The sequence below is a fragment of the Pristis pectinata genome, chromosome 16 (genome assembly GCF_009764475.1).
Source record: "Pristis pectinata isolate sPriPec2 chromosome 16, sPriPec2.1.pri, whole genome shotgun sequence".
Taxonomy (NCBI): Eukaryota; Metazoa; Chordata; class Chondrichthyes; order Rhinopristiformes; family Pristidae; genus Pristis; species Pristis pectinata.
Window position 1 is genome coordinate 22885457 of NC_067420.1, and position 25411 is coordinate 22910867.

Here is a 25411-nt window from a genome sequence, read left to right on the forward strand (position 1 = left end):
CACGTACATCAAAACACACAGTGAAATGTATCTTTGTGTAGAGAGTGTTCTGGGGGCAGCCCGCAAGTGTCACCACACTTCTGGCGCCAACATAGTATGCCCACAGCTCCTAACCCTTACGTCTTTGGAATGTGGGAGGAAACCAGAGCACCCAGAGGAAACCCACACAGACACGGGTAGAACGTACCAACTCCTCACAGACAGTAGCTGGAATTGAACCCAGGTCGCTGGCGCTGTAATAGCCTTGTGCTAAATGCTGCACTATCGTGCCTGCCACACTAGGTGTAACGTATCCAAGTTTCCTGATAATACAAAATGAAATGACTGTGTGGAGTGTGGAGAGGATACAGAGAGGCTAAGTGAATGAGTGAACGCATTGCATGTGGAATTTTCAAAAAATGTTAATCTCACCCACTTTTGTTACTAGAAGTATAAAGACAGTAGTTTTTAAAGTGGAAAGATTGAAATGTGCTGTGTTCAGAGGGACCTGGTGTCGTATACTAATCACTCAAAGTTAACATGCTGGGACAACAAGCAATTAGGAAAGCAAATGATACCTTGGCCTTTATTTCAAGGTGTATTTAAATACAGAAATGGAGACATCTAGCTCCAATTATACAGGGCCTGGTGAGATCGCATCGAGAAAGTAGATAGGTCTGATCTACCTAACCAAGGATGGATACACTTGCATACAGTGAAGGTTCAGCACATTGATTCCCGTTTGTCATACAAGGAGAGATTATGCAGACTTATCCCCTCAGATTTTGACAAACAAGTGGCGAACTCTTTGAAGAATACAAAATTCAGTGTGGCTCTACAGGGTGGATGCAGGGATGATATTTCCCCTGGCAGGAGTATCTAGACTCAGATCAAAATCCCTGTGAAAGGGAGCCGGCGCCAAATGGCCTCTTTTTTTTGTTGTAGCTACTCTACGAAAACAAAAAGACCCACCATCCAGGACAGAGGTAGGAGGAAACAACTTCACTCAGAGGTGAGTGCATCTTTGGAAGTTTCTGGCCAAGGCAAACATAGAGGTTCAGCCACCAAGTATACCCAAGACACAAAATTTAAAGGTTTTTAGATATTACCTAATCAAAGATTGGTGTCAGTGCAGAAAACTGCCAACAAGCCATGATCTTATTGAAAGGCAGAATTGGCTTGCGAGGCTCAGTGATCTACTCCTGCTAGTCTTTCTTATGTTTTATGCTCCCAAGGTCAGAAATGGGAATGCTCACTGATCAATGCACAATTTATTTCATTCATAACTTCTCAGGAAATAAAGCAGTCATTGCCTGCATGCAGCAAGGTGTGGACCATGCTTGGGCATGGATTGTTAAATAGCCTTTAACATGATGACAGAAGCAGTTGTGTGTGTTTCTCCATTTACATACCGTTGTCTCCATTGACCAGAAAATTGGAACAGGCACATAAGTATAATGACTACAAAAACAGGTGAAGGATTGGTATCCAACAGCCTGTAACTTGCCACCACCCACAAGACAGGAGTGTAAAGGACTTCGCTACAATTGCCAGATGAATGCAATCCCAACATAAGCAGCTGAACAACATCCTATTCAAAGCAATCCCTTTGACTCGCATGCACAACCTCATTCACAAGGGAAATTCACATCTGGACACAAGTGCTCACCTTGGCAGCAAAGTTTACTCTGCAGTTCAAGTAATAGAATTAAGTCATCATGGATCCTGGAATCAAAGTCTAATTTCATTACAATTGAATGGTTTCCACTATTGCTCACTTTTACGGCCAAGCTATGGCTTCTTAGGTTTGTCCCAGCAGTTCCATTAATAATTCATTGCTATTCCGTAACATTAGCTTGTAGTTCTTGTCTTTTCATTCCACTGCTGCAGTAATCCAATATTTGAAGGAGACAAGTGTGTAATCATTCAGGACATCTGGGAGACAGCCAGGGCAAAAGATACAATTTGTAGGTCTTTGAAGGATCTCTTCTCCCCATTAAAGTTAGCTCCAATTTAATCTTCAAGCCAATGTCTCAGCGGGGAAAGTGATCCCGTGTGGATCAACAGTCACCAGTTCCATCAGTTCCATCAGTTTGTGGGGTTTGAGCTGGTTCAATTTCAGCAGTTGTCTTATCCACAATTGATGATCCACATGCAAATTTTTTGGTTATGTAGCTTAGAGTTTCCACAGAATGAAGGTTTAAACTAGTTTGGAAGGGGCATAATAACTGAGCTGCAGTTTTAGAAAAGACAATCATTAAAACTGGGTGCAGAAGGAAGAGATTTCGTACATGAGCATGGAAGACAAGTAAACAATGGTTGGAAAAAAGACAAAAAATTGGCAGTGCTTATTGTTGATATTATAATGCAAGGTATATTTTAAATAAAGGCAAAATACTGATGTGGAAATTTGATGTCAATCTGTGCCATGATTGAAACATGGCTAAAAAAGATGGGCTGGGATGGCCACTTGACATTAAAATTCAACTTGAGCATTTACAATTGGAAGGCAGTGCTTGTCGCAGGTTTAGTACATATTGGTGATTACTCTGAATGTAGTGCCCATGAGTGTTTGTCAATCATGCCAAAATTGAAAGTGAAGTGAATCGCTAGTGAGAAAAGTCTTAGGTTGCATTAAGGTATCAATGAGCTAATTCAATAGCAGGAAAATGCCAAATGATATTCAGTCTAGAAATCTGCAAGATACTGCATTTGGGGGAAAAAAAAGGTAAGAAAGCACATAATAAATGGTGGACACAGAGAAATATAGAGGAGTGAAGTGGTCTGGGAGAGCAGGGACACAGATCCCTGAAGGTAGTGAGACAGGTCAATCAGATTTTTGTTTTTTTTAAAAAAAGGTAGTATATAGTGTACCTGAATAAAAAGCAGTGTGATTAAGTCAGAATGGTTTTATCCCAGATCAACCACATCTAGAGAATTGCATTGTTCACTGCACCACAAGGATGTGATAACATTATATTGTGTAGAAGAAATTTATGAAAATGTTGCCAGGCCTCAAAATTACTGTTATGAAAAGACTCATCACATTGACTTCAGTTTATTTTGAAGCAACAGAAAAGGAGATTTAAATGAAGTGCATAAAATTATAAAGAGGCTTGAATAGGGTAAACGACTGCTACCAATTTTCCTTGGCAAAGAGGTCAAATTGGTAGGATTACAAGAGGGTATTTGAGCAGGAAAAATAAAAAAAAAAATCACAGAGAAGTTGTGGAGATTTGGAGATCTGGAGATCACCGTTTTAAATGGTGGTAGAGGCAGACACCATGTTTGGATGAGCTCCTGAACAGCCATATCCTACAAGACCACTGAAAGTGAGAGTAACTTAGCAAGCTCCATTTTTGGCTCATCTGATCTGAATGGGCCTGCTCCAGAAGTGATGTTTCTACTGTGGATTTTAGCACACATCAGACAGCTAGCTTCAAAAACAAAAATCTCAGTGTTATTTGGCTCTTTTCATGGACAATCACATCAATAAGATTTGATACACTAAGTCACTGCTTTTAACTAGAGGTCATACAACAATTGGTCCAATAATACGTTCAGTACAAAATGAAGGACAGCTTACTCCAGTGCAGTGTTGAAGCTCTGCTGACATATTAATGCACAACTCTCCAGGAAGATCTATTCAAAAAGATCTCCCAGGTGGATGCAGAAGATCTCTTGGCACTATTTTGAAGAGCAGAGCTATATTTCTGAACCAGACTATCTGGTCATATTAATGATAACATTACTATTTGAGAGTTTGCTCTGCACAAATTGACAGTTGTTTTTCAAACAGTGACTATCTTGCACTAATATTTCATTTTTTGCTGAGCACTGCTGGATGTCCTGAGTTGTTGAAAAGTGTTGTTTCAATTCCCATTTATTCTTCAATCTCTAAGATCTCTCTCAAGTCATCCTTCAACAAATTCAACCTGAAATTTGCATTTCTCATTTCCAACACGAATATCCAACAAAACCTAGTATGTATCATTTCAAAATTTAAAGTAGAAGACTACTTTTCAGTGGCTATCATCTGTATTAACAATTGTTGGACAACATCTCTGTATGAAACTATAAACACTAAATAGCTAAAATAAAGCCGGCAAAGCAAAAAAAACATTAAAGATTAGAAATCTGATGACCGATCAGGACTCTGGGTGGGAAATCCTCAACATTCCTTAATTAACCAAGTTTAATTTTTCATTCTTCACATTGGTGCCTGCAAAGTATGCAGCTGTCATCTGCTACTCAGAAAACACTAAAACTGTACAATGCACCAATCAGATTCTGTTTCAACTCTTGAAGTCATTGATTTCAAAAACCATTTGAAGGACAATGGAAAATAAAATTAAGTGGGGAGCAGAGTGTAAAATGGAAGGGCAATTAAACAAGTTAATTTTCTAGCAGGTAAGCAAGATAAAATTATACCATATTGCCGGTGCTTCAGTCATGTGATCCTGCTTTGTACAAAGATATTCAATGGTGGAGGGGGAGGGGAATTTCAGTAGCCCAAATGTACATTGTGCAAGTCACTGTTTACTGCACTGAGAAACAAATGATGTTCTATATGATAAAGAGTAAAACACCAGATATATACACCATAAGACAATGCACTGTGATCAAAGTTATCTTGTTGCAATATAGTGCATGGTCATGTTCCATATCATGAAGAACATAATTTGTTAAAAATGCAGATAAATTAAATCAATCTGACAACAGGTGTTAATAAACTTCATCTTTAGGTGCAGCTCTGTTCACGCCAGTTGCCAGAAAATGTATTCATTCATTCAAGATGGATGATTTCATGGTTCATCATTGACAGCTGCCTCAGACCTAGAAGGAAGAAAGTACAGCCTTCCTTTTCAGTGTATGTTCCAAGATTGCCTGAACATACTCACCATGATGAATAATGCCATTCTCAAGCAAGGCTTGACCCAGATTCACTCCTTCTTCGGCTTTACTGATCTCGCCTATTTCCATCAGCCAGGAAACAAATTCACTGGAAACAGAATATTAAGCAGAAATTTCAGTTGGTATGCACCACAAATCATTGTCTCTAAATAGTCTAATTAGCATTGTTTATTTAAAAAGATACAAAACTTTAGTCTGAATCTTGATTTTTTTTTGAAAACCAGCACAGAAAAAACACTTCCAGAAACATCAAGGTATTATCACAACAAATACTTATAAAGCAGTAAAAAGTTAGTCTCTATTAATTGGATAAGGAAGTCAAATTATGGTATACTATTCTTCAAAAGAAAGTATCCTTAATTAAATGTCAAGCTGCTGTAGATAGAAAGCAAGATTTTTGTTTTAAGCTGCATGTTCATTTCCTGGTACTAGCTGCCATCTAAAAGTACACAAATCCAAGAGTTACTTTGGCACAATTCATAACCTCCAACAAGTGCCTAATTCTCAAACTGGGCTTCTTCTAGATTGAATTTGATCTGTAGCCAGGCAGCAGCTTTTTCAATAGCCAGAAAAAAAAAAATCAGTTTTTCATTAACTCAAATATCACTCATATATACCAAGCTGCCAATAACCAACAAGAATTCCAATCATATACAACTAAATGGAAGCATTTAAACTTAAAATGGGAGTTGGTCTTTATCACCAGTGTTTTATACAGAAGATACTGTCACTGATGTAATAAAGCCGAGGATGTACAATATTTAGTCAATATTAAAACAAGATGTTTGCATTGTAACCATTGGTAGTATCTACAGGTGGTGCTGCCTCAAAAAGGCAATATCCATCAAAGATCCCCACCATCTGGGCCATGCCATCTTTTTGCAGCTACCATCAGGCAGGAGGTACAGAAGCCTGAAGTCCCACACCACCAGGTTCAAGAAGCTACTTCCCTTCAACCGTTCGGTTCTTGAACCGACCAGCAAAACCCGAATCACTACAGTCTCACAACACCACGACCACTTGGATCGCTTTGCACTGAAGTGGACTTCGCTTTATTCATTGTACTTGTGTTCTTTTTTGTAAAAGTTGTGTACAATTTGTGTTTAATTTCTGTTTTTCTTGTGAATGCTGCTTACATGATGCCATGTGCCTTTGATATTGCTGCAAGTAATTTTTTCATTGCACCTGTGCACATGACAATAAACTTGACTTTCACTTTGCTGGATTGTTTAATATACTTGTGTTACTTTTGGAAGGAGCAGCTTGTACCTGTAGGTACAGCAATTGAAACAGACATCTATATTTTCATCACCCTTACGCAAGAGATCATAAATTAATCAAGAGCAAGGGTAATTGCAAACCGCAAGGGTACCAGCAACGTAATTCTACTAACTTATATTAGCAGCATTGGTCATTTTATTCTTTGAACATTTTCTCAAATAAAATTGAAAGATACACCTTGATAATTAGTACCAGAAAAAAAAGCATAAACTTCCTGAGCACTCATTTCAAATTCCTGCAAAATAATTAGATCACTCTTGATGCAATTCCAAGTGTATTTTCCACTTGTGCAAAAGACAAACTATAACTTGCTATCTACAGTGACTACAAGGGATCATTCATAAATTGAATTCAAAAGCTATTGGCAGGATACTCTCTCTGCAACATGTACTTTTCAAAGCAAATACAGAAAACAAATTACCATATTCAGCAGAACTCATGCATTCAAAAGCAAGCTGAATTTATGATGCCATTTGTTGGTAATCATTGCGCAAGTATAATTTACAACAGAATGCAGTGGGATTAATGAAAGTTAAGGTAACACAGAAGCTGTGTGCATGATAACATTTAATACAGATGTATTTATCTTGCATTTATTTGTGTTACTTCAATTTTTAAATTTTTTGGAAAATTCATTCAGCACCCATTTAAAACAAAAACTTGATTAATTACTGTTGCTTAAATAACATGAGGACCCATAAAGTGTATCTGATTTGGCAAATAATATTAAAGTCTACAGGAAATCCAATGTTTAGCTTTTCTAGTTACATGAATAGGGCATGAAAATTGATGAGGCCTTACTTGCCAAAAAAGCACTTAGGGACTATAGACAACTTTCTCCTCCTGTCCTTGATAAGATTTGCTTTCTTGTTCATCATCATGTGGTAGAGTTTCTCTCCTTTCTCTGAGATCATGACGTACGCATCACGCTCCATGCCCAATTTCAGACCTAGAGAATGAAGGCGAGAGGTATGTAAAAAAAATTCATAGAAAATTCTTCAAAGTATTCCACTGTGTGTATTGCTTAAAACTAAAAGCACAACTATTTGAGTTAAACTAAATTAAGCTGCTTAGTGCTGTTTTGTCAATGAAGGCACACCAACACTGAATATTCTCTCACAGGGGCGAGGTAAAAATCACAAGCAAAATGGAGGGCAAAGCAATATTCTAACTCCCCCTTTATCCAATCCAAATTCTTGCATGTTTCTAAGAGAGGAAAGTAATTCTTTTTCCCTCGTTGTCCTTCTGCACGTCTATAATTTGTAGGGTCAGCTTTCTCATTGTGCTCTTTCAACAAATTTGCTTCCTTAAATCCTTGAATACGACAAGCAATTAACCAAAGGTGCATATTTTTGAGAAAGGCAGCTGTTTGTTCACTTCTAAGACTCCATTCTATACCTTAGGTACATAACACATAGGTTCTTAACCTAATTAAGAGATCAAATTTGTTCCATAAGGTGATGCATTGAAAGAGGCTCACAGTGAAGTGTGAGCCATTTATTGCAATGCACTTCTTTCAACTGTTGGACTAGCCAGGGACTGTACATTCATTCAATTTTATGCTCCTTTAAATCCCCCACAGCCTCTACTCATGACTCAACTCTTTACAACTAACTATTAAGTATCAGTCTAATTGGCAAAACAAGTTACATTTCCAAATGTCATCACTGTGGTCAAGCTCCCTCGTGTCACACGGCAAACCAAATACAATCTAATTAAACGTGGAACTGAAAAGGTTAGTCCTAACTGTACTGAGCAAATTCATTCAAACTATTTAAAATTGACAATTATTGGGACAGAATGCACATGCTGTGATCATTTATGCAATACCTCATCTGATCAAGTTGAAGGCCCTAGGAAGCTCAATTACAACTAATCTCTCTTACTTAAACCATCTTTTAATTAAAATAGGTAACAAAAAGACAATTTGCTCATCTGACAATCACACTGATCACAACCTCACCATAAACTATTCTGTGTGGGTTTCCTCCTAGTGCTCTGGTTTCTTCCCACATTCTACAGATGTAAATTGCCTCCGGTGTGTTGGCGAGTAGTAGAATCTGGGAGGAGATTATAGGAATGCGTGGAGAAGAAAAAATGGGGTTTGTGTAAATGGGATTAGCATATTGATCCCATTATCATTAATGGTCAGCATGGATTCAGTGGGCCAAGTGGCCTGTTACCTTGCTGTAAGAATCCATGACCAAACCAGCTCCTTTCTTCATACATCAACTTCTTCATCCCAGGAATCAACCATGTGAACCTTCTCTGCATTGCCTACAGTATAAGCATTCCCTTACTTCAAAATGAAGGCCAAAACTATACAAGGTACTCCAAGGACAGTCTTACCAGCATCATGGCACGTCGCATTAAAATTCTCCATTAGGTCAACATCCCATTAGTCATCCTAGTTAATGTTTGCTAAATTTTGTGTGTTTCAAGTCCCAGGATCCCCACATCTCTTTAATACTGTAAAGTTTCGTAGTCTCAATACATTTACATAATAATTTGCTTTTTCATCCTTCTTCCAAAGCGGATTTTCCTACTTCATAAGCCATCTGACCATTCCTTCCCACAATGTGCTGACCCCCCTATTTTTTCTACCATCAGTAAGTTTTGCTGCAGTACACTTGAACACTTCATCCAAGTCATCATTGCAAATAATAGTTCAAGGCCCAGCACTGATCACTGTGGCAGCCAACTAGTTGCCAATTATCAATCCAAAAATAACCTCTTTGTCCCAATTTTTTGTTTTGCATTCATTCACCATTACCCTATCCAAGCCAATATATTGCCCCCAATCTCATTTTGTGCAACTACCTTTTATGCCTTCCAGTAATCCAAATACACTATATCTACTTTTATCCATGCTGTTACATCTTCAAAAGAACTCAACAAATTTGTCAAACAAGATTTTCCTTCCTCAAAACCATGTTGGCTCTGCCTAATCGTCTTTGATTTCCCATACGCCTTACCATTACCCCTTAATAATAGATTCCACCAACTTCCCACTGACTGACATTCTTACTATTTCCTCAGGCCATACCCGAGAGTGCAACTCAGTATTATATTTAAGTAAAGCTTCAAATAGCTTTGCAACCATCACGTGTTTACTTCTGCCGCACTACACACTTCACTTTGCAACCATACTTATTACAACACAGCAGGAAGCTATTTTGCCTGAAAAGATCCACGCTGGCTCCCAGTCCTATTCCCTCACTCATTATTGCTGCATAAATGTCGCTGAAACTCACCCCAAGCTTCTGTTAAATCTTCAGACATTGCACCAAACTTGTGTCAATATAAACTATTCCACCAGCATCAGATCGAACACTGACAGATGCATGTCGTAGACAGCCTTTCCAATGCCATCCTGCTCCTTAATTCAGTGTTCAGTCTTGCTTACCACTTCACACCCCATTATATCTCTGAAAATTTATGAAGGCTTTCAGCAAAGACTGTGAGCATCATGTTTCTGATTTTGTCCCTATACCTGTAAAACATTGAGATAAAAGCCTCTGCTTTACAACTCCATCTTTGATCTTCAACTTTCTACGTTCCTCCCGGATTTTAACAGCTTTTCCAAATTTTCATTTCTCAGCCCGACTTTCAGTTGTTTTGTTTGCACCTTGTACTATCGTTCACCATTCAATGTCCTACATGCAACAACTTAAGATCTTCACAACATTGAAAAAGGTGCAATTTAAATCAAAGTTATCATTAGTGCACATTCAGGACATCAATATCATCCTCTGAATACATCAGTGATAACTTTGCAGAGCTTATTCTCTGTTCAACATACACATACCCAGCTAAACAGTTCATTAACATATTCACAACTCCAAATGACTGCTGCATTTAAACTGTCACAGATGCAAAATAAAGTACAAAGCTATCAAGAAAAGGGAACTTCATTTTTAAAGATCAACCAAGGTTAACACATTACTCAGACAGAAAGCTGTGCAATGCACTTCATCCACATGTGAATGCAGCATTTCAGCCACTCTACTTCAGGTTAACTTCCATGTGGATAACTTCCCATTACAAAAAGAGCCCCTGGTCTAATACGTCACCTCAAATATTTCAATTTATTTTACTGGATATTATTTCCTACCTCAAACCATATGAAGTTGGTAGGCCAAAGTTTGATGTCATGAAAATACATAATTAATTCTCATTACAAATGTCGTGGATCAGTTTTGAAAATTTGCACAAGTCTATTAAATTCCCAAATACTCTATAATGTTTGTGGTCTGAAAGCACTGTAGGTGCTGGTGGTGAGGGTGGCAGAGGGGTGGGAGGTAGATGAAGAAATGGGCTAACACAGTAAACACACTCACAGCTCCATGCGTTTCCAATAGTTTTGAAAGACCTGCAGTCCATACACCTTTATTAGTTCCCCTCTTTAGAGGAATTCAAAAACTATTCACATAGGCATACAGCATGCTTGAAAATTAAAAGGCAAAGCAAAAGTTAAGGAATATTACACTGGTTTTGACTGAAGTTTCCTGGAGTAACATGCTGATTATTAAATATGGAGCTGCTGTTTCCCCAAGATTACTTACCAAGTGAGACACTTCAGTTTTACAGAATGAGGTGCTTAGTTAATGAAAATTCTCTTCAGTGGCTAGTCAGCTACTTTTGGTTTCTCAGTCCTCAACCTATTTCCCTTTAATCAAACATTAATGCAGATTATCTGGTCAATTTATCTCATTGCCACGTGTAAAGTGAATATATTCATTACAGTTCCTGTAATACATTTCATCAATTTGTCGTCAAGTAATTTTGGATGTTCCTTGGGTCTGAAATTCACTGCATAAATGCATTCACTTGTTGAGCAAATAAACTTAGAACAACATAAAAAGAGAAAATATTAATATTTTCAATAAAAGTGAAAGCTTTTCCACAAGTCAAAGAGGCACAGCTATACCCAGAGCTCTTCAGACATATTGAGAAACTCATTTTGATGATGGGATCAGGTGCAATATGTACAATTTACTGATGACACAATTCTAGATGGCAGTGTGGGCATCAAAGAGAATGCAGAAGCCCTTCAGAGGGATTTCAACAGGTACAGAGCCATAGAGTTACACAGAACAGAAACAGACCCTTCAGTCCAACTCATCCATGATTACCAAGATATCCATTTACCTATTCAAATGTCTTTTAAATATTGTAATTGTACCTTCGTCTACAGCTTCCTCTGGCAGCTCATTCCATGTATCCACCACCTTGTGTTCTTTTTAAATCATTCCCCGATCACCTTAAGTTTACGTCCTCTAGTTTTAGACTCCCTGGGAAAAAGACTGACCTCCACCTTATCTATACCCTTCATGATTTTATATATCACATCCTTAACTAGCGGCAGATGGGATTTGAGGTGGAATAATGCCCTGCAGAGTGTTGTAGAACAGAGACACTCAGGTGTACAAGTACAGAGTTTCCTGAAAGTGGCAGCACAGGTGGACAGGGTGGTGAAGGTGATATTTGGCACACTTGCCTTCATCAGTGAGGGCACTGAGTTCCAGAGTTGGGTCTTCCCTTTAGAGCTGTACAAGGTGTTGGTGAGACTGCACTTAAAATACTGCGTGCAGTTCTGGTCGCCAGCTGTCAGAAGTATGTCATTAAGCTGGAAAGGGTACAGAAAAGATTCTCAAGAACGTTACCAGGACTGAAGGGCAGGGGATATAAGGTGATACCAGATAGGCTGGTGCTTTTTTCCCTGGAGCAGAGGAGGCTGAGATGTGACCTTATGGAGGTAAATAAAATCAAGAGGGGCATAGATAAAAGGTGAATCGTCGAAGTTTTTTCCCCCAGGGTAGGGGAGTCTAAAACTAGAGGGCATAGATTTAAGGGGAAAGGTTTAAAGGGGACGCAGGAGGCAAATTCTCTCATTCAAATGGTCACAATATTTTCCCTCTTCCGTAAACTAGGAGGACATAAATTTAAGGTGATAGGGAAATGATTTAAAAAGGACCCAAGGGGCAACTGTGTCACACAAGGGTGGTGGGTGTATGGAATGAGCTGCCAGAGGAAGTGGTAGAGGCAGGTACAATTAAACATTTAAACGACATTAAGACAGGTACATGGCTAGGAAAGGTTTAGAGGAATGTGGACCAAACACAGGCAAAAGGGGACTAGCTCAGCTCGACACCTTGTTCGGCACAGAGAAGATGGGCTGAAGGGCCTGCTTCCGTGACTCTACACTCTACAACCATGACTCTATAAATTATATCGAGTCAGCTCAGAAGACAGCAAGAGCTGATGTATGTTTTTTGTTCAACAGAAATTGAACAAAGGGTTATAAGACCAATTGCTGCCTTCAACAAATCTTCATTTCTTTAATAACTTGCATTGGGAATGCACTTCCTGACCACAAAACCATGATTGCCAATTTCCCAATGACTGGATTCTTGGTCAAACCTTAAATCAATATTTTATACAATAAATACCACAATGAAAGGAATTTTCCAAGATCAGCTGTGAGAGAGTCCATTTCCAGTTCCAGCACCATGAACAAAAATTTCTATCAATTGTTATTTCTTCAAAGACTGAATTTGGTGAATGCCTTATCACATCCAAACTAACTACGCTCTTCCGAGATGAGTATTGTTATTTCTTCAAAGACTGAATTTGGTGAATGCCTTATCACATCCAAACTAACTACGCTCTTCCGAGATGAGTATTAGGTTCAGCGCAAGCAAAATGAATCCTACTACCACAATATGATCATGACACCCAATATTTCCAAACAAATTTTTTTTTGTTTTCATTATATTTGAGAAGCGTAATGCTCTAAGGTTACACTGGCCTTGGAAATCTGGGTCATTCAAGTGGCACTGGCTTACTAATAAACATTGCTTTGTCATGACAGGTAGGATTTGATTCCATGTACAGCAGCTTTATTTCTAGTTAAACTGCTAATCCTGCAATGCTATTTGGGTGGGGGCTAGTAGTTGCTAATAGTTGGTCCAAGTATGTTTGCTAAACTAAAAAGGTACATTCAAACTAATCTTCCAAGAAGATTACAAAATACATCGGAGACTAAAAGTACATTCTGAGGAACTTCCTTCACAATGTTGGCCTTCCACACTTAAATGAAATGCAACCTTGTTGGATAATCTTTAAAAGTACTGAAAGACAACCATGTAAAACTACTTTTACAAGTTATTTAACCACAAGAATTGACTCTCAAACCAAGAAAGTGGTCAAGAATACATACATCATGAATTCAAAATTGTCTTGCAGCAGGAGATGATTAATAATTCTACTTCCATAAAATATACTAATAATGATTACAAATTACTCACTCTCTCTCTGTTCCCGTTCCTTCAGAATTGCATCCAGCCATTTCTGCTTCTCATCAGCAGTTTTGGCCATTAAAACAAACCATTTGTTTTTGGCAGTGTTGTGGATCTTCCAGCCATTTGTCACAGTATAGCCATTGCTGTGGTAATCAGCTATAAATAAGGACAGAGGCAATTGAAGAATGTTAAAATGTGCCCATGAACAAAAATTTATCACACATTGATTTTGATGCCAATTTTCCAGCCGCGCTAAAGCAGCCATATGCCAGGCCGACACCACATGTAATGGCGCTATCTGCCTGATGCTACATGCATGTGATGCTGCTGCAAGTAAGGTTTATTTTATTGCATCTGTGCATACATGTACTTGTGCATATGATAATGAACTCAACTTCAACATTGCTCATTGCTGTGGATGTTTGTTGTATTACCCACCTGCTGGGGAAGTGAAGAACATTGGTCAATGGAACTAGGCTCTTAAGTGACAGAAAATGCACATGTATAATTCTCCACTCTGGTAGATTTTGCCAAGGAGGACAAAATTTTGCTCTTGCCGTTTTAGTTGACCACATTCTCCACAGAGAACACGAGTTCACCAGTGTTCCTGTGTGAGCAACAGGTCGCTAAGATGGGCTGAAATACCATTTTTCTAGGGCACATGTGATTAAGGCAGAAAAATCCCAATTGGCCCAGGTTTTGCTGAGTGGGGCCTTGCAGTCGATCCCTCCTGTTAAGATGTGCGATTCTCTCAAACCAACCCATGCACAAGAACCTATATGGGGCCAGTGTTTGGACAATAAAACCTGATCACATGGCCGTTTCAGGAGCTGCACTGATAATGAAACTGCTGAGAATAAATGACAGCAAACCCCATCCCCAACTTCATCTATCATAGCAATTTTTAAAAAAATCATAAGCATCATCCATTAAAATTATTAAAAATGCATGAATTAAAGAACCTAAAGACACAAAATATAACGAAAGAAGAAACATTACTTCAAACACAACTAATTAAGATCATTAACTAATCTAATGTTCATATTTTCTCACAACATAGGAGGTGGCCATTTGACCTAATGAGTCTATGCTGGTTTTTAGAGCAACCCCAATCGATCCCCTTCCCCCATTTATTTCTCATTAACCTACCTCTCTCATCTCTCTTAAATTTTCTTTCCTTCACAGCCATAGATGTGAATTGTCTCATGCATCCTGTACCAGTACATGAACAAGTTTCTCAGTGCAAAAAGTGAATAACCCTTAAAAGATTTCTGCACCACCAGTAGAAACATTACTTCAAACATGTTTCTGTAGCAAGTGTCTGTAGCAATGTGGCTAGACAAGTTGCTTTCCTAACTCGATGGGCAATTTAGGAACTTGTGGATGTGCGCTGAAGTCTTGAACCCATTGGCACTTGAGGGTTTCATGTGCAACAACTGTCCAAACAGGAAAATCCAGGCCATTTTTGCTTCAGCTATGATGCAAAGTTGGGATAAGCAGCCTCTAATGAAGATTACAATCAAAACCTAAATTAGTTTGAGTAAACTGTACTAAATATAAGCAGAGAAACAACCTGCAATGGATTATTTGGCAGAGGAATAGAAGGAAAGATACAAGTTCCACTGTAAATTCAACTCATTACCAAAGGTGAATCTAGATACTACTTCACACCTTGAGTTATACTAGATTGAGCCCCAGCTTTGACACTGCACTCCAATTCAGTGGAATATGAAAATGAGTGAAGTACTTAGATCCTTAAATCAAAGTGATTAATCCATATCCTATATATAGACAGTAAAATCATAAATCTAATGCTTTCATCAGCCACACAAGCATACAATTAGCTGTTTGCCTTGAGCACAGCTGTTAAGCAGCAAATAAACCAACACAAAGATCTTAAAAGGTGTATTTCAAAAACATTAAATTCCCACTTGCCAACATTGTGTCGAGCACAGTAAATCTTTAAACAGTAGACAGTAAAATTGTACAAACTAAAACCCCTTCAATATCTCTACTCTCAATTAGTTTCCAACTCTTGCTTCATCCACCAGCACACTGACAATTCAAGGATTTGAATCATTCATATTTTGTCCAGACGGTAATGAATTTTCTTACTCCTTGGAGCAGAGTATTTGTTGAAAAGATAGAATGAAATAACCTAAATCAAATTAACAGTAAATTTAGCACTGCGATTAAAGCTATAATCACAGGGCAAATTGCAGGAATTCAAGTCAGAACATGCCAAGAAGTTGATTACAAGATAAACATTTAAAGTTACAGTCGATGACAATTTTCATTTGTTCAACTTTCTGCAATTATATGAGGAACAGACATTTTTGTTAAAAAGAAAAAAAGTGATTACTAGTAGCTGCAAATTACATTTGGAAAGGGCATCACCTATTCAGCCAGTACTAACACGTCAATGAACAAATCAGCTGAAGGAATCCCTCACATTGGCACACTATCTTTGATTATGGAACCTTTAGTGGTTGGAACATTTGTTGCCAAAGTACTGCTTAGAAAGATGCAACTTCATTGAGTGCCCAATCAACTTCTACAGCTTTGATCTGAAAGCTGAACGCATGTTGAAAGCTTGAAAGTAATCAACAGCAGAAGCAAATTTCACCATCTACATTCGTTTTATTAATCATTGTGAGGAACAAAGATATGTAATCAACGACGCAACTAAGGCCACAAATGGGAAACGATGCACTAGTTCAAACTGCTGCATCCAATGGACACAACAGGCCCTTGCTCCATGTCCACAGAATTGTTCAGAATGGAGTACCATCAGAAGTCATTCAGGCTATCTGGTGAACGTTTACATTTAATCAAAAGATTCAGTAAAGGACATGGAGAAAATCCTAGCAAGCACAGATCATCTTCACAGAATCATGAAGGGAAAGGGGCAACTGAACAGCAAACTGCAAAATAAAATGTTACCTGTCCCATCTTCAACATGCTCCACTTCCATCACCTCCGTACTGATTCTTCCACGGAAAATATACTGGGCGCCATTCATAGACTTGGTGCGCTTAGTTGATTTTTTACCCGAAACCCTAAAACAAGAAAGGAAATGTGCATTTCCAGAAATGACAATTCATTTCAATCATCAGGCTTAAAAATAAATACATGATGAATTCAAATGTTTAGCATGAGGGACAGGAGGGATACAGAGCTTCAGCTGGCCGAATTGCCTACTTTGATGTTGCTTCCAATTGGCTTGAAGCTTACCACAAGTTAAGCAACTGGTAATCAGAACAAGCTTTATATGAGGGAAAATAAAAACCTCAAGTATTTCAAAGGCATCAGAAAACTTAGTACCCAATTCATAAACATGATTTCTTAACTCTGTGTAGGCCATCAAACGTTCAAAAATCTCACTGAATGGCATTACCAACAAGTCTAGAATTTGACAATATAAAACCACTCAAGCACCTCCTTCCTCATACCCGTGCATGGCAAATCTTTACTAGAGTATGCAGATCATGTTCATAAATTTTATTTTATTGCTCATCAAGAATTTTCTAACACACCCGCATCTTCTATTCAAGAACAATTTAAATGCAGGCCCTGGGCAATGGATGGTTCTTAACAACTTTATCACTTCACATACATGAAATAAAATCATTCATGAATTGGACAATGCACAGGCAATTCAGAAAAAAAAACTACTCAGAAATATCAAACATTCCAATGAATAATGTGCACCTTGGTTCGATGAGGCAACGACGCCTTTTGCTGGCAATATGTCAGAAGGAAATAGGAAAGGATCAGCTGATCTTGCATAGATTGAGAAACAAAAGCCACATCAGCACAGCTGAAAATGTAGGGAAGTTACTAATTTTCATTTTCAAGTCCTGTAAATGGTGACACAACTTGAAACTACATTTCCTTCCTTCTATGATGATTCACAGCGCTTTCACCAAAAACAAGTACAACTGCCTTTCACTAGACAAAGCCATTAATTTACCAAAACAATCATGCACTTCATGGTCATCGATCAGCATCCCCAGATTGGAGGGAACTTACAATTTCCCTCCAATGGAACAGGACACATTCTCAAATTCATGATATGTCACAATAGGAACATTGGAAAAAAACAAATCATGTATATCCTTAAGCTTCTAATGATATTTAATAACATACTGGCTGATCTACACTCACCTTTATCACATAGGCCTTAATAAATTTGGTTGATGTAGATCTAATCAGAAGATCTAAAGTTAATTGAATTGCCATCAATTGTCATTGGGGCAAAGGGACCCAAATTCCTATAACCCTCTACACTCATGTTTCCCAACTTAAAAACTTGATCAAAATATTTAAACAATAAACCCATCATTCTGAGATTCCACCAAAAATACACATCTGTTATCCACTTTCTATTCCATATAACAAATTAGTGAAATTCCAAGAAATATGGATGTAATGTGTATAATCTCTCCTCATAATTTAATATGTGGAGTCCTAATATCATTCCAAGTGTATTTTTCTCTTCTGCCAGGCTGATAAATCCTTCCAGTGCCCTGATCTCCAGGTATGGCCTGACCAGGGCTGAGAGGCTGCATCACTAGATGTCACTCTCTTAAATAGGACAGCTGATGCACAAAATAATGAAATCTAAACTACAGAATTGTGTTTCTGATTATACAAACTGAACAGAATTAATGTCATTAATAATGTCAAAAAGTTAGCAATCCCTGCAATATTTCATGTTGTCATTTGACAAACCCCCAATCATGCCTTACCTGGACTTCCTTTTGCAGTATACGAGCAAGTTATCAAACAAGAAGAACACGCGTTCTTGAATATTTCCAGCTGAGATTTTCAACAACGGACCTTGCTGCAGTAGCTCGGTACAAATATCTGTCAGATTTGAACCCTGGCCAAAATAAAATGAGAAACAACTCAATTTTGATCTTACAACAGCTTATGTGTAGTTATCAATATCTACATGGTGAAAACCTGGAGGAAGTAGAATTGTCCAATTGACTTGTTTTTTTTTTCTTGCATTAATAGCAACTGAAAGGAACTTTCAAGAAGAAGCATATAGTTGAATTTTCTCAACCATAATCCTCAGCTAAACACCAACTTGCAATTTTTATATTTGGAAGATAGGGAAGAATGTGGCTAAGTTGCAAAATCCTCAGTTTCCTCTGAATAAACCCTGAAAATGGTACAATTAATTGCAGTATTAAAAAACCTGTAATACTTTAAATAATTTTGTTATCCATCCCAAAATCCTTCTGGAGAAAAAGAAGATAAACAGATGGCCATGACAACATTGTATTCTGCAGTTCCATTAAACAGAAAAGAATTACAGGCCCATATTGCAAACCGTATGTATCTAAGACGATGGCAATGGCCTGAATGTAAATATGGCATACTTACATGAGTTTTTAAACCATGAGCCATGCTGTGCATGCTATGTATTAACATATGAATCTTCAGTTTCTATCTTTTTCCCACGTGTCCTGTTAATTTCCGATTTTAGTTCATGAAACTTCAAGCAAATGACATAATAAACTTGTCAAAGGTTGTAATATTTAGTATTATGCTTCACCATTGGGATGACGCTTTGCAAATTTGAGCTCGTCTAAAATGCTGCTGCCTACATCCCAAGACCCGTTCACCCATCACCCAAGCTCTTGATCAGATAATACCTCAAATTGTAAAATTTGATACTAATTTTCAAATCCTTCCAAGGCCTCACTTATTTCACCTCATGAATTGCAGCTTTCACTACTCCACCTTTAGCAATTGAGGTTTCAGTTATTAAAATGTACTGCATATCCTTTCTGTGAAGTGGGATGGCACAGCAAGACAGATGCCATAGCACGGCTACAGCAGCTCAGGTTTAATCCTGACCACCAGTGCTGTCGTATGTGCCGGCTGCATGTTCTCTCTGCGAACTGTGTAGAATTCCACTTGGTGTTCCAGTTCCCTCCCACATCCTGAAAATATGCAGGTTGGTACAATACTTAGCCACAGTAAACTGCCCCTAGTGTGTAGTTGAATGAAAGAATCTGGAAGGAGTTGATGGGAACATGCGAAGAATAAAATGACTGCTTGATGGTCAGCACACAGTTGAAGGGCCAAACAGCCTGCTTCTGTTCCATGCAACTCTATGACAGGAAAATTACTGGTGCTCTTTACACCCAAGCTCATTGCCTTTCTGCTTTTCCAACTTTCTCTACACCTTTAAAATGTCCCTTGAAATCCACCTCTCAGTACTTCTACGATATTTTATGTGGGTCAGTGGTGACAATGCACAAAGAACTCTGAAGTGTTTTATAATTAGGACACCACACATGCTAATGTAATCTTTGACTAACATATCTCACCACTCCTCATTTTTCTTGAGAAATGAGCTCATTATCTGTTTTGATACATTTCAATGCAATTCAATTTCAATTTGCTGGGAATAGAATAAGAGGGCTAAATAACATTCTTATTATTTGAGAGGAAAACTGAAATTCCAAAGGTTGTCAAGTTTCTGTTGGCCTTAACATTTCTTGAAAGGCATGGGTTAATAAAAATAGAATTAATTATTATAGATTTGGGACCAAGTCAAACATCACTGCATTAAATTAATAAAACAATCAGGGCTTCAATTTTTCAGCTTTTGTTAGTTTTACTTTTTGCTGATCATCATAGACCAAAAACAGCATATTTGGTTATTTAAAAATGTATTCAATTGCATGAGTTTTTAAGTTTCTATAATAAGTATTGATAACAGTAACAATAATACCTGCACATTCAAAGGCAGCAACTGCCACCTCATTTTTAATATCCTCGGCTGTAACCCACTGTCACGAACCAGCAACAAAAGAAACACACTGAGCATGATTCAGTGTTAAAAACTATCTTATTAATCACTACTTATGATAATACGTAAAATAAAAGTAAAAATGTTAGTATGTTAGAATTCAAAAATGTTAAACCTCGAACGTTAACCCCAAAACTAAACTCTTCGTGTGTGTGTGTGTGGCAAAGTCCCAAACTCCAAGTTCAGGAATGGTTCTTAAAGTTCAGTTCCGCAAGCCATAAGGTGAAACATGAGCAAGGGCTACTTCAACAACCACCGTTGTCTGAAGATAAGACGTAGATGTAGAGAACATAGGGAGAGTAAATACGAAATCCAAATGTTCCACGATGGAACCCAAACGACACTTCAGTGTTTACTCGGTAGTGACTTCCTCACCCCGAAAGCATCCGAACCGTGGTCGTCCACACACAAATACCTGTTTCCTTCTACAGGTCAGCAACAAAGTGAACTCCACCGGATTACTTCCAACTTCCATACATGGATTTCAGTGGCAAACACAGTTATTCTTTCTCATCCATCGATAGAGAAAACAAGCAGGCTGGTGTCTCTCTCCCTTCTCTCTCTCTCTCTCTCCCTCTTTCCTCTTCTTCTTCTGCTTCTTCAACCACGTCATTACATCCTTTATCTTCTATTGACGTAAGCACGCCCCACACACACATACACACACACTCTCTATCTTAAAGGGACTTTCACTGAGTCCGTAACACCCACCACCCCAAGTTATTCCAGTTGTGTCACTGATCAGTATATTCTAATATGACATGATGACAAACAAATGCATTGTCCATTATCCGTGCATAATAGATGGATTTTGAAAGCAATTCTGTTAAAGTAAATGCTTGATTGATATTTCAAAATGTACTTTACACCAATAAAACTGGGTTCAGGCAAAAATTCATCTTTTGGATGAATTTTTCCAGTTATTATTTAAGCCTGAAGCAACCATCAACTGAAAGCAGTGGCTTCCACGTGGTGTGTGACTAAGTGAATCTGGTCAGCCTCAAAATACTCAGCATGATATTTTGCTGGCTGGTCCTTATTCAAGACAGAAGGCACTTCCTCCAGTCAGACAATTACATCATCTTTGCAGATGTTGCTAAGCAAAGGAACCAGCTGAAACATCAAACGATTTCATTTTTTTTTGACAACAGAACATGAACAGCAGCATTAATAGCTTTTCAGAAATAACTTCTACAAAAACAAGGTACAAGTGCATTCACCTTGCTACTTTAAGATTGCACATTAATAACACATTGGCCCATGACAGTGCTGCACCTCAGTAATGTTAGGGAAGAATGACATTGAATGTCAAGCTGATAGTAATATATAGCTAAAATTAATGTATTTTAGGTGCTGAAAGTTAAATGTTTCCAAAGATAGTTTGAATTAGCAAGACAATGGCTAAGACAGTGGATGGTGTCAGTTAGTGACAGGGGAGTGGAACTAATGGTATTGCTCTCTGGGAACTGACATGGACTTACAAGAGACTGCAGATGCTCTAATCTGGAGCAAAAAAAAACATTTGCTGGAGGAACTCAGTGGGTCAGGCAGCATCTGTGAAGGCAAAGGGATGGTCAATGTTTCAGGTCCTGATACAAGATCTTGACCCAAAACATCAACCATTCCTCAGCCTCCACAGATGCTACCTGACCCACTGGGTTCCTCTAGCCATTTGTTATATGGACCCTGTGGACCCAGTAGCATCTTTCTGGATCATTAAAAGAAATTTCTTCATTTAAATCTACCTTTAAAAAAAAGTGCTTTTTGTTTGGTCTAAGCTGAAATCTATCATCAGATGAGGCAGCAAGGACAGGACTTGCAAAATGAAACTTCCATCCTGTCAACCTAATTGTAGAGTTCTCACCAGTGCAACTGCACGTATGGAGTTTTTGTTCAGGAAAAAAAGCTGTAAAAATAAATGCATGATTCAGAAAGGATTTCCCAAGTTAGAATGTAGATATGTCTACAATTACAAGAATTAGGAACTTTTTTCTGCACATCAAAACAACTTGGAAAATGGACTGTTAAACATATCAAAATGAAATCCTTTAACAAGGCTCTGTCATCTCCTCAGCCTTCCTAATCATACCTCCCATCCTTCAATTGATGACTGCAAGTGTTCCAAAGCTTCAAGTTTCTCCATCTGCCTCTTTGTTTCATTAATATTTGTACACACTGCTTTCATTGCTTGCAAGGCCTTCTCTACTGCCATGTTATCGCTGTGTTTTTTTGGAGTCCGTTTCAGCAGCTCCTGCAAAAATATAAACGGCGTTTCAATCAGACACCAACACTTCTGAACATCAGATTTTAAAGAGAACATTGACAATTGTTTGAGAGAAGATATTTCTATTTGGATCAATTTTAGATTAAAGATGAGATCAAAGTTCATAAACAAGTTCCATAATATTGATCAAGGGCAACATTTCTCATTGGTTCCACCAATTCTCCTTTTCCTTTCCTCACGATCAGTTCAGTTTGCCATCTTTTTTAAAAAATGTATTTCAGCTCATTTCCATGCACTTACAATCACCAACAAGATGAAAGAAAATGAAATCAAAGTTTATAATTTAGAATGATTTTGAAATAAAAACTGATTTAAAAAGTCATCCTGGCATCTACATGGAAGTCCCTCATCCAGACAATGAATCTACCTACAAAGAAGTATCATAATATGGATAGCTATTTGCTGGAACATAGAACCATAAACAAAACCCTGCAGTTTGTTGCCCAGTCCTAAATCACACTCTTGCAACTATGTATGCATTATCAACATTTTGTACCACCTCCTCTGTTTCCCCCACACATTTTGCAGGAAGTAGTCTATGTACATAAGTTCGAGGGTCTTCGGAATTTGGAACCTATCGTGGGGATCACTTTTCAACTGTTCCAAGAACACTGAATGTTTAGACCAACTATTTCTTCTCCAAGGTACTCAAACCGGGGCTCCTCCACTTTCACATTTGTTATTTTTAAGCTTGATTTAACATTTCTGCTTTTATTTTTAAAAAGGCTTGATATCCTTGATATCATATTGTGACCAGAAATATGCATGATACTTTACAGATGGTCAACAACACACAATACAATCAGAACACGAGTAGACCACCTGGACCATCGAGTCTGCCTGCCATTCAACATGATCGTGGCTGATCAGACCAGGCCTCTACTCCTCTTCTTGTATAGAGATCTTACAACTTCAAATGATTTATGACACAGCTACTCATTCCAAGAAATTTCCTTTTCTCACCACACGTTTCAAACTTAAATCAACTTTCCACTGTTCAGCTCAATGCCTGCTTTGTAACCTAGACTCACAGCATTATTTATTTACCTCCTCTAGATATTAACTTACGGTTGTTGTAATTAGGTGTCACTTACTGATCATTAAATCACCTTTGCAAGTCAGTCCCAATTGTTCTGCATCTGGTTTGCCCATTTTATTGTCCATTCAATTTTTTTTTATTTGCTGTATTAAATTTGCAGTTGACATTCTGACCTGAGCCTCAAAATTCTCATTGCCAACTACAAAACACCTAGCAGACAATAAGTTCAGTTGAAACTATCTCTTTCCAGAAAAAGCCATGTCTGGTGTATTTGGAAGCAATAGTGCAAATTTCCCCATGTGCCCACCTTTGGAAGGAACAAACAATCATCTCCAGGGTCTTTCGAGATGTGAATGAATGAAAATCTCAAAATAAATTCCCAATTTAGATCATGGGTTGGGGGATGAGCAGGAATGTGCTTCCCACGGTGATACCCTTTGTGAATTGCATTGTAGCAATCTACAATAATGCTTTTCCAAACTAGAGCATGCACACTAATATTGAAAAAAAAATCAATAGGGAGGGAAGATGTCACCCTCCAGGTTAAAGAATATTCTAAGTGTTGTATACAAATGAAACAACTCTCCGGCATTTTTATTCTTGAATTTAGTTGCCATCTCATTGTTAAATAAAACAGGGTGAAACTGAATCATCTCAAATCCTGAAACAGTAGCCAGATGGAATGCACACTCAATATTAACTGCAATTGCATGAGGTGAAATTAGATCTATACGTTACAAAATGTGTGCACGATTGAAAGTTTGACATCGACCACATTGAAAGCTTTTCGCAGGCCTATCTGAAGTTCCAACATCCTAGAGCTGTAGGAAGAAATTTCAAAATATAAGCAATGAGATTCTTAGCCTTTAGGCAAACACAGATCAGAAAAAATATCCAATGCAAAGCTGGGGCAATGCTTAAGATGCAAACGTCTATGTTTGAGGACGGGGAAGCAGAGTTTAAGAAAAAAGAAACTAGAACCAACTCAGCGGCTTTGGCAATTATTTTTTCATTAAACTGTTTGTGAACTTTAAAGGATTAATTATGTCCAGTCGAGCTTGCAGCAAGCTCTATAGATTTTAATGACCACCAGCTGCAAACAGCTGAGAAACAAAAGCATTCTCTCTTCTGCCAAAATTAAAGACTAATCATACAATATTCAGCAAAACCTGGCACTGCAGTCCAGGGTTAAATAATTATAAGGAGCCAACAGTTGCCGGCCCTGGGACATCCTATTTTGGGAAGCTCATGAACTCAATCATCAGAGTGCCTCTTCACAGTTCCAAATCAAATTCACGATTTTCTGCTTAATTACAGATAAAGGATCTCAGCAGCAACTAAATTCAAACACTACATAGAAGCCAGAGAGTTGGTTTATTTATACAACACTTATAATATTCGCAAAACCATCATTTGCTTCTACAATTATAAGCAGAATACCATGAAACCTCTGCGTGAGATTTGTTTTACTTTTAGCGTTACATTTCTGCCATAGTTTTCTAAACTAGTTGCACTGAATGCACAAAAACTTGAAAGGGAAATAAAGATATTGCTTAACCTATTAGAAGTAAGAGCTAACTGGCAAGTAATCCCAAGGCTTCAAATGAATACTGATCAGCAGCTTTTTTTGGATATTTCAATTACACAAAGGCTGCATTAGAACCCAAATAAGGACAGACACAGTTTAGCACAAAATTATGTTTTAATGTTCCTGCTAAAGGAAATGCTTGCAAATTAAAAGCAATATATATAGTTTTCTTTTTTTCTAGGCAGCCATG

General features: G+C 38.0%; 1 protein-coding gene across 1 annotated transcript in view; it reads right to left on the reverse strand.

The window, feature by feature from the left end:
* Positions 1 to 25411, reverse strand: part of prex1 (phosphatidylinositol-3,4,5-trisphosphate-dependent Rac exchange factor 1) — a 167461-nt gene that overhangs the window by 80438 nt on the left and 61612 nt on the right. Inside the window, 6 exon segments of the mRNA XM_052031374.1 lie at positions 4881 to 4981; positions 6976 to 7123; positions 13485 to 13634; positions 16422 to 16537; positions 18230 to 18363; positions 22400 to 22561. Of these exon segments, the coding sequence (XP_051887334.1) occupies positions 4881 to 4981; positions 6976 to 7123; positions 13485 to 13634; positions 16422 to 16537; positions 18230 to 18363; positions 22400 to 22561 (811 nt within the window).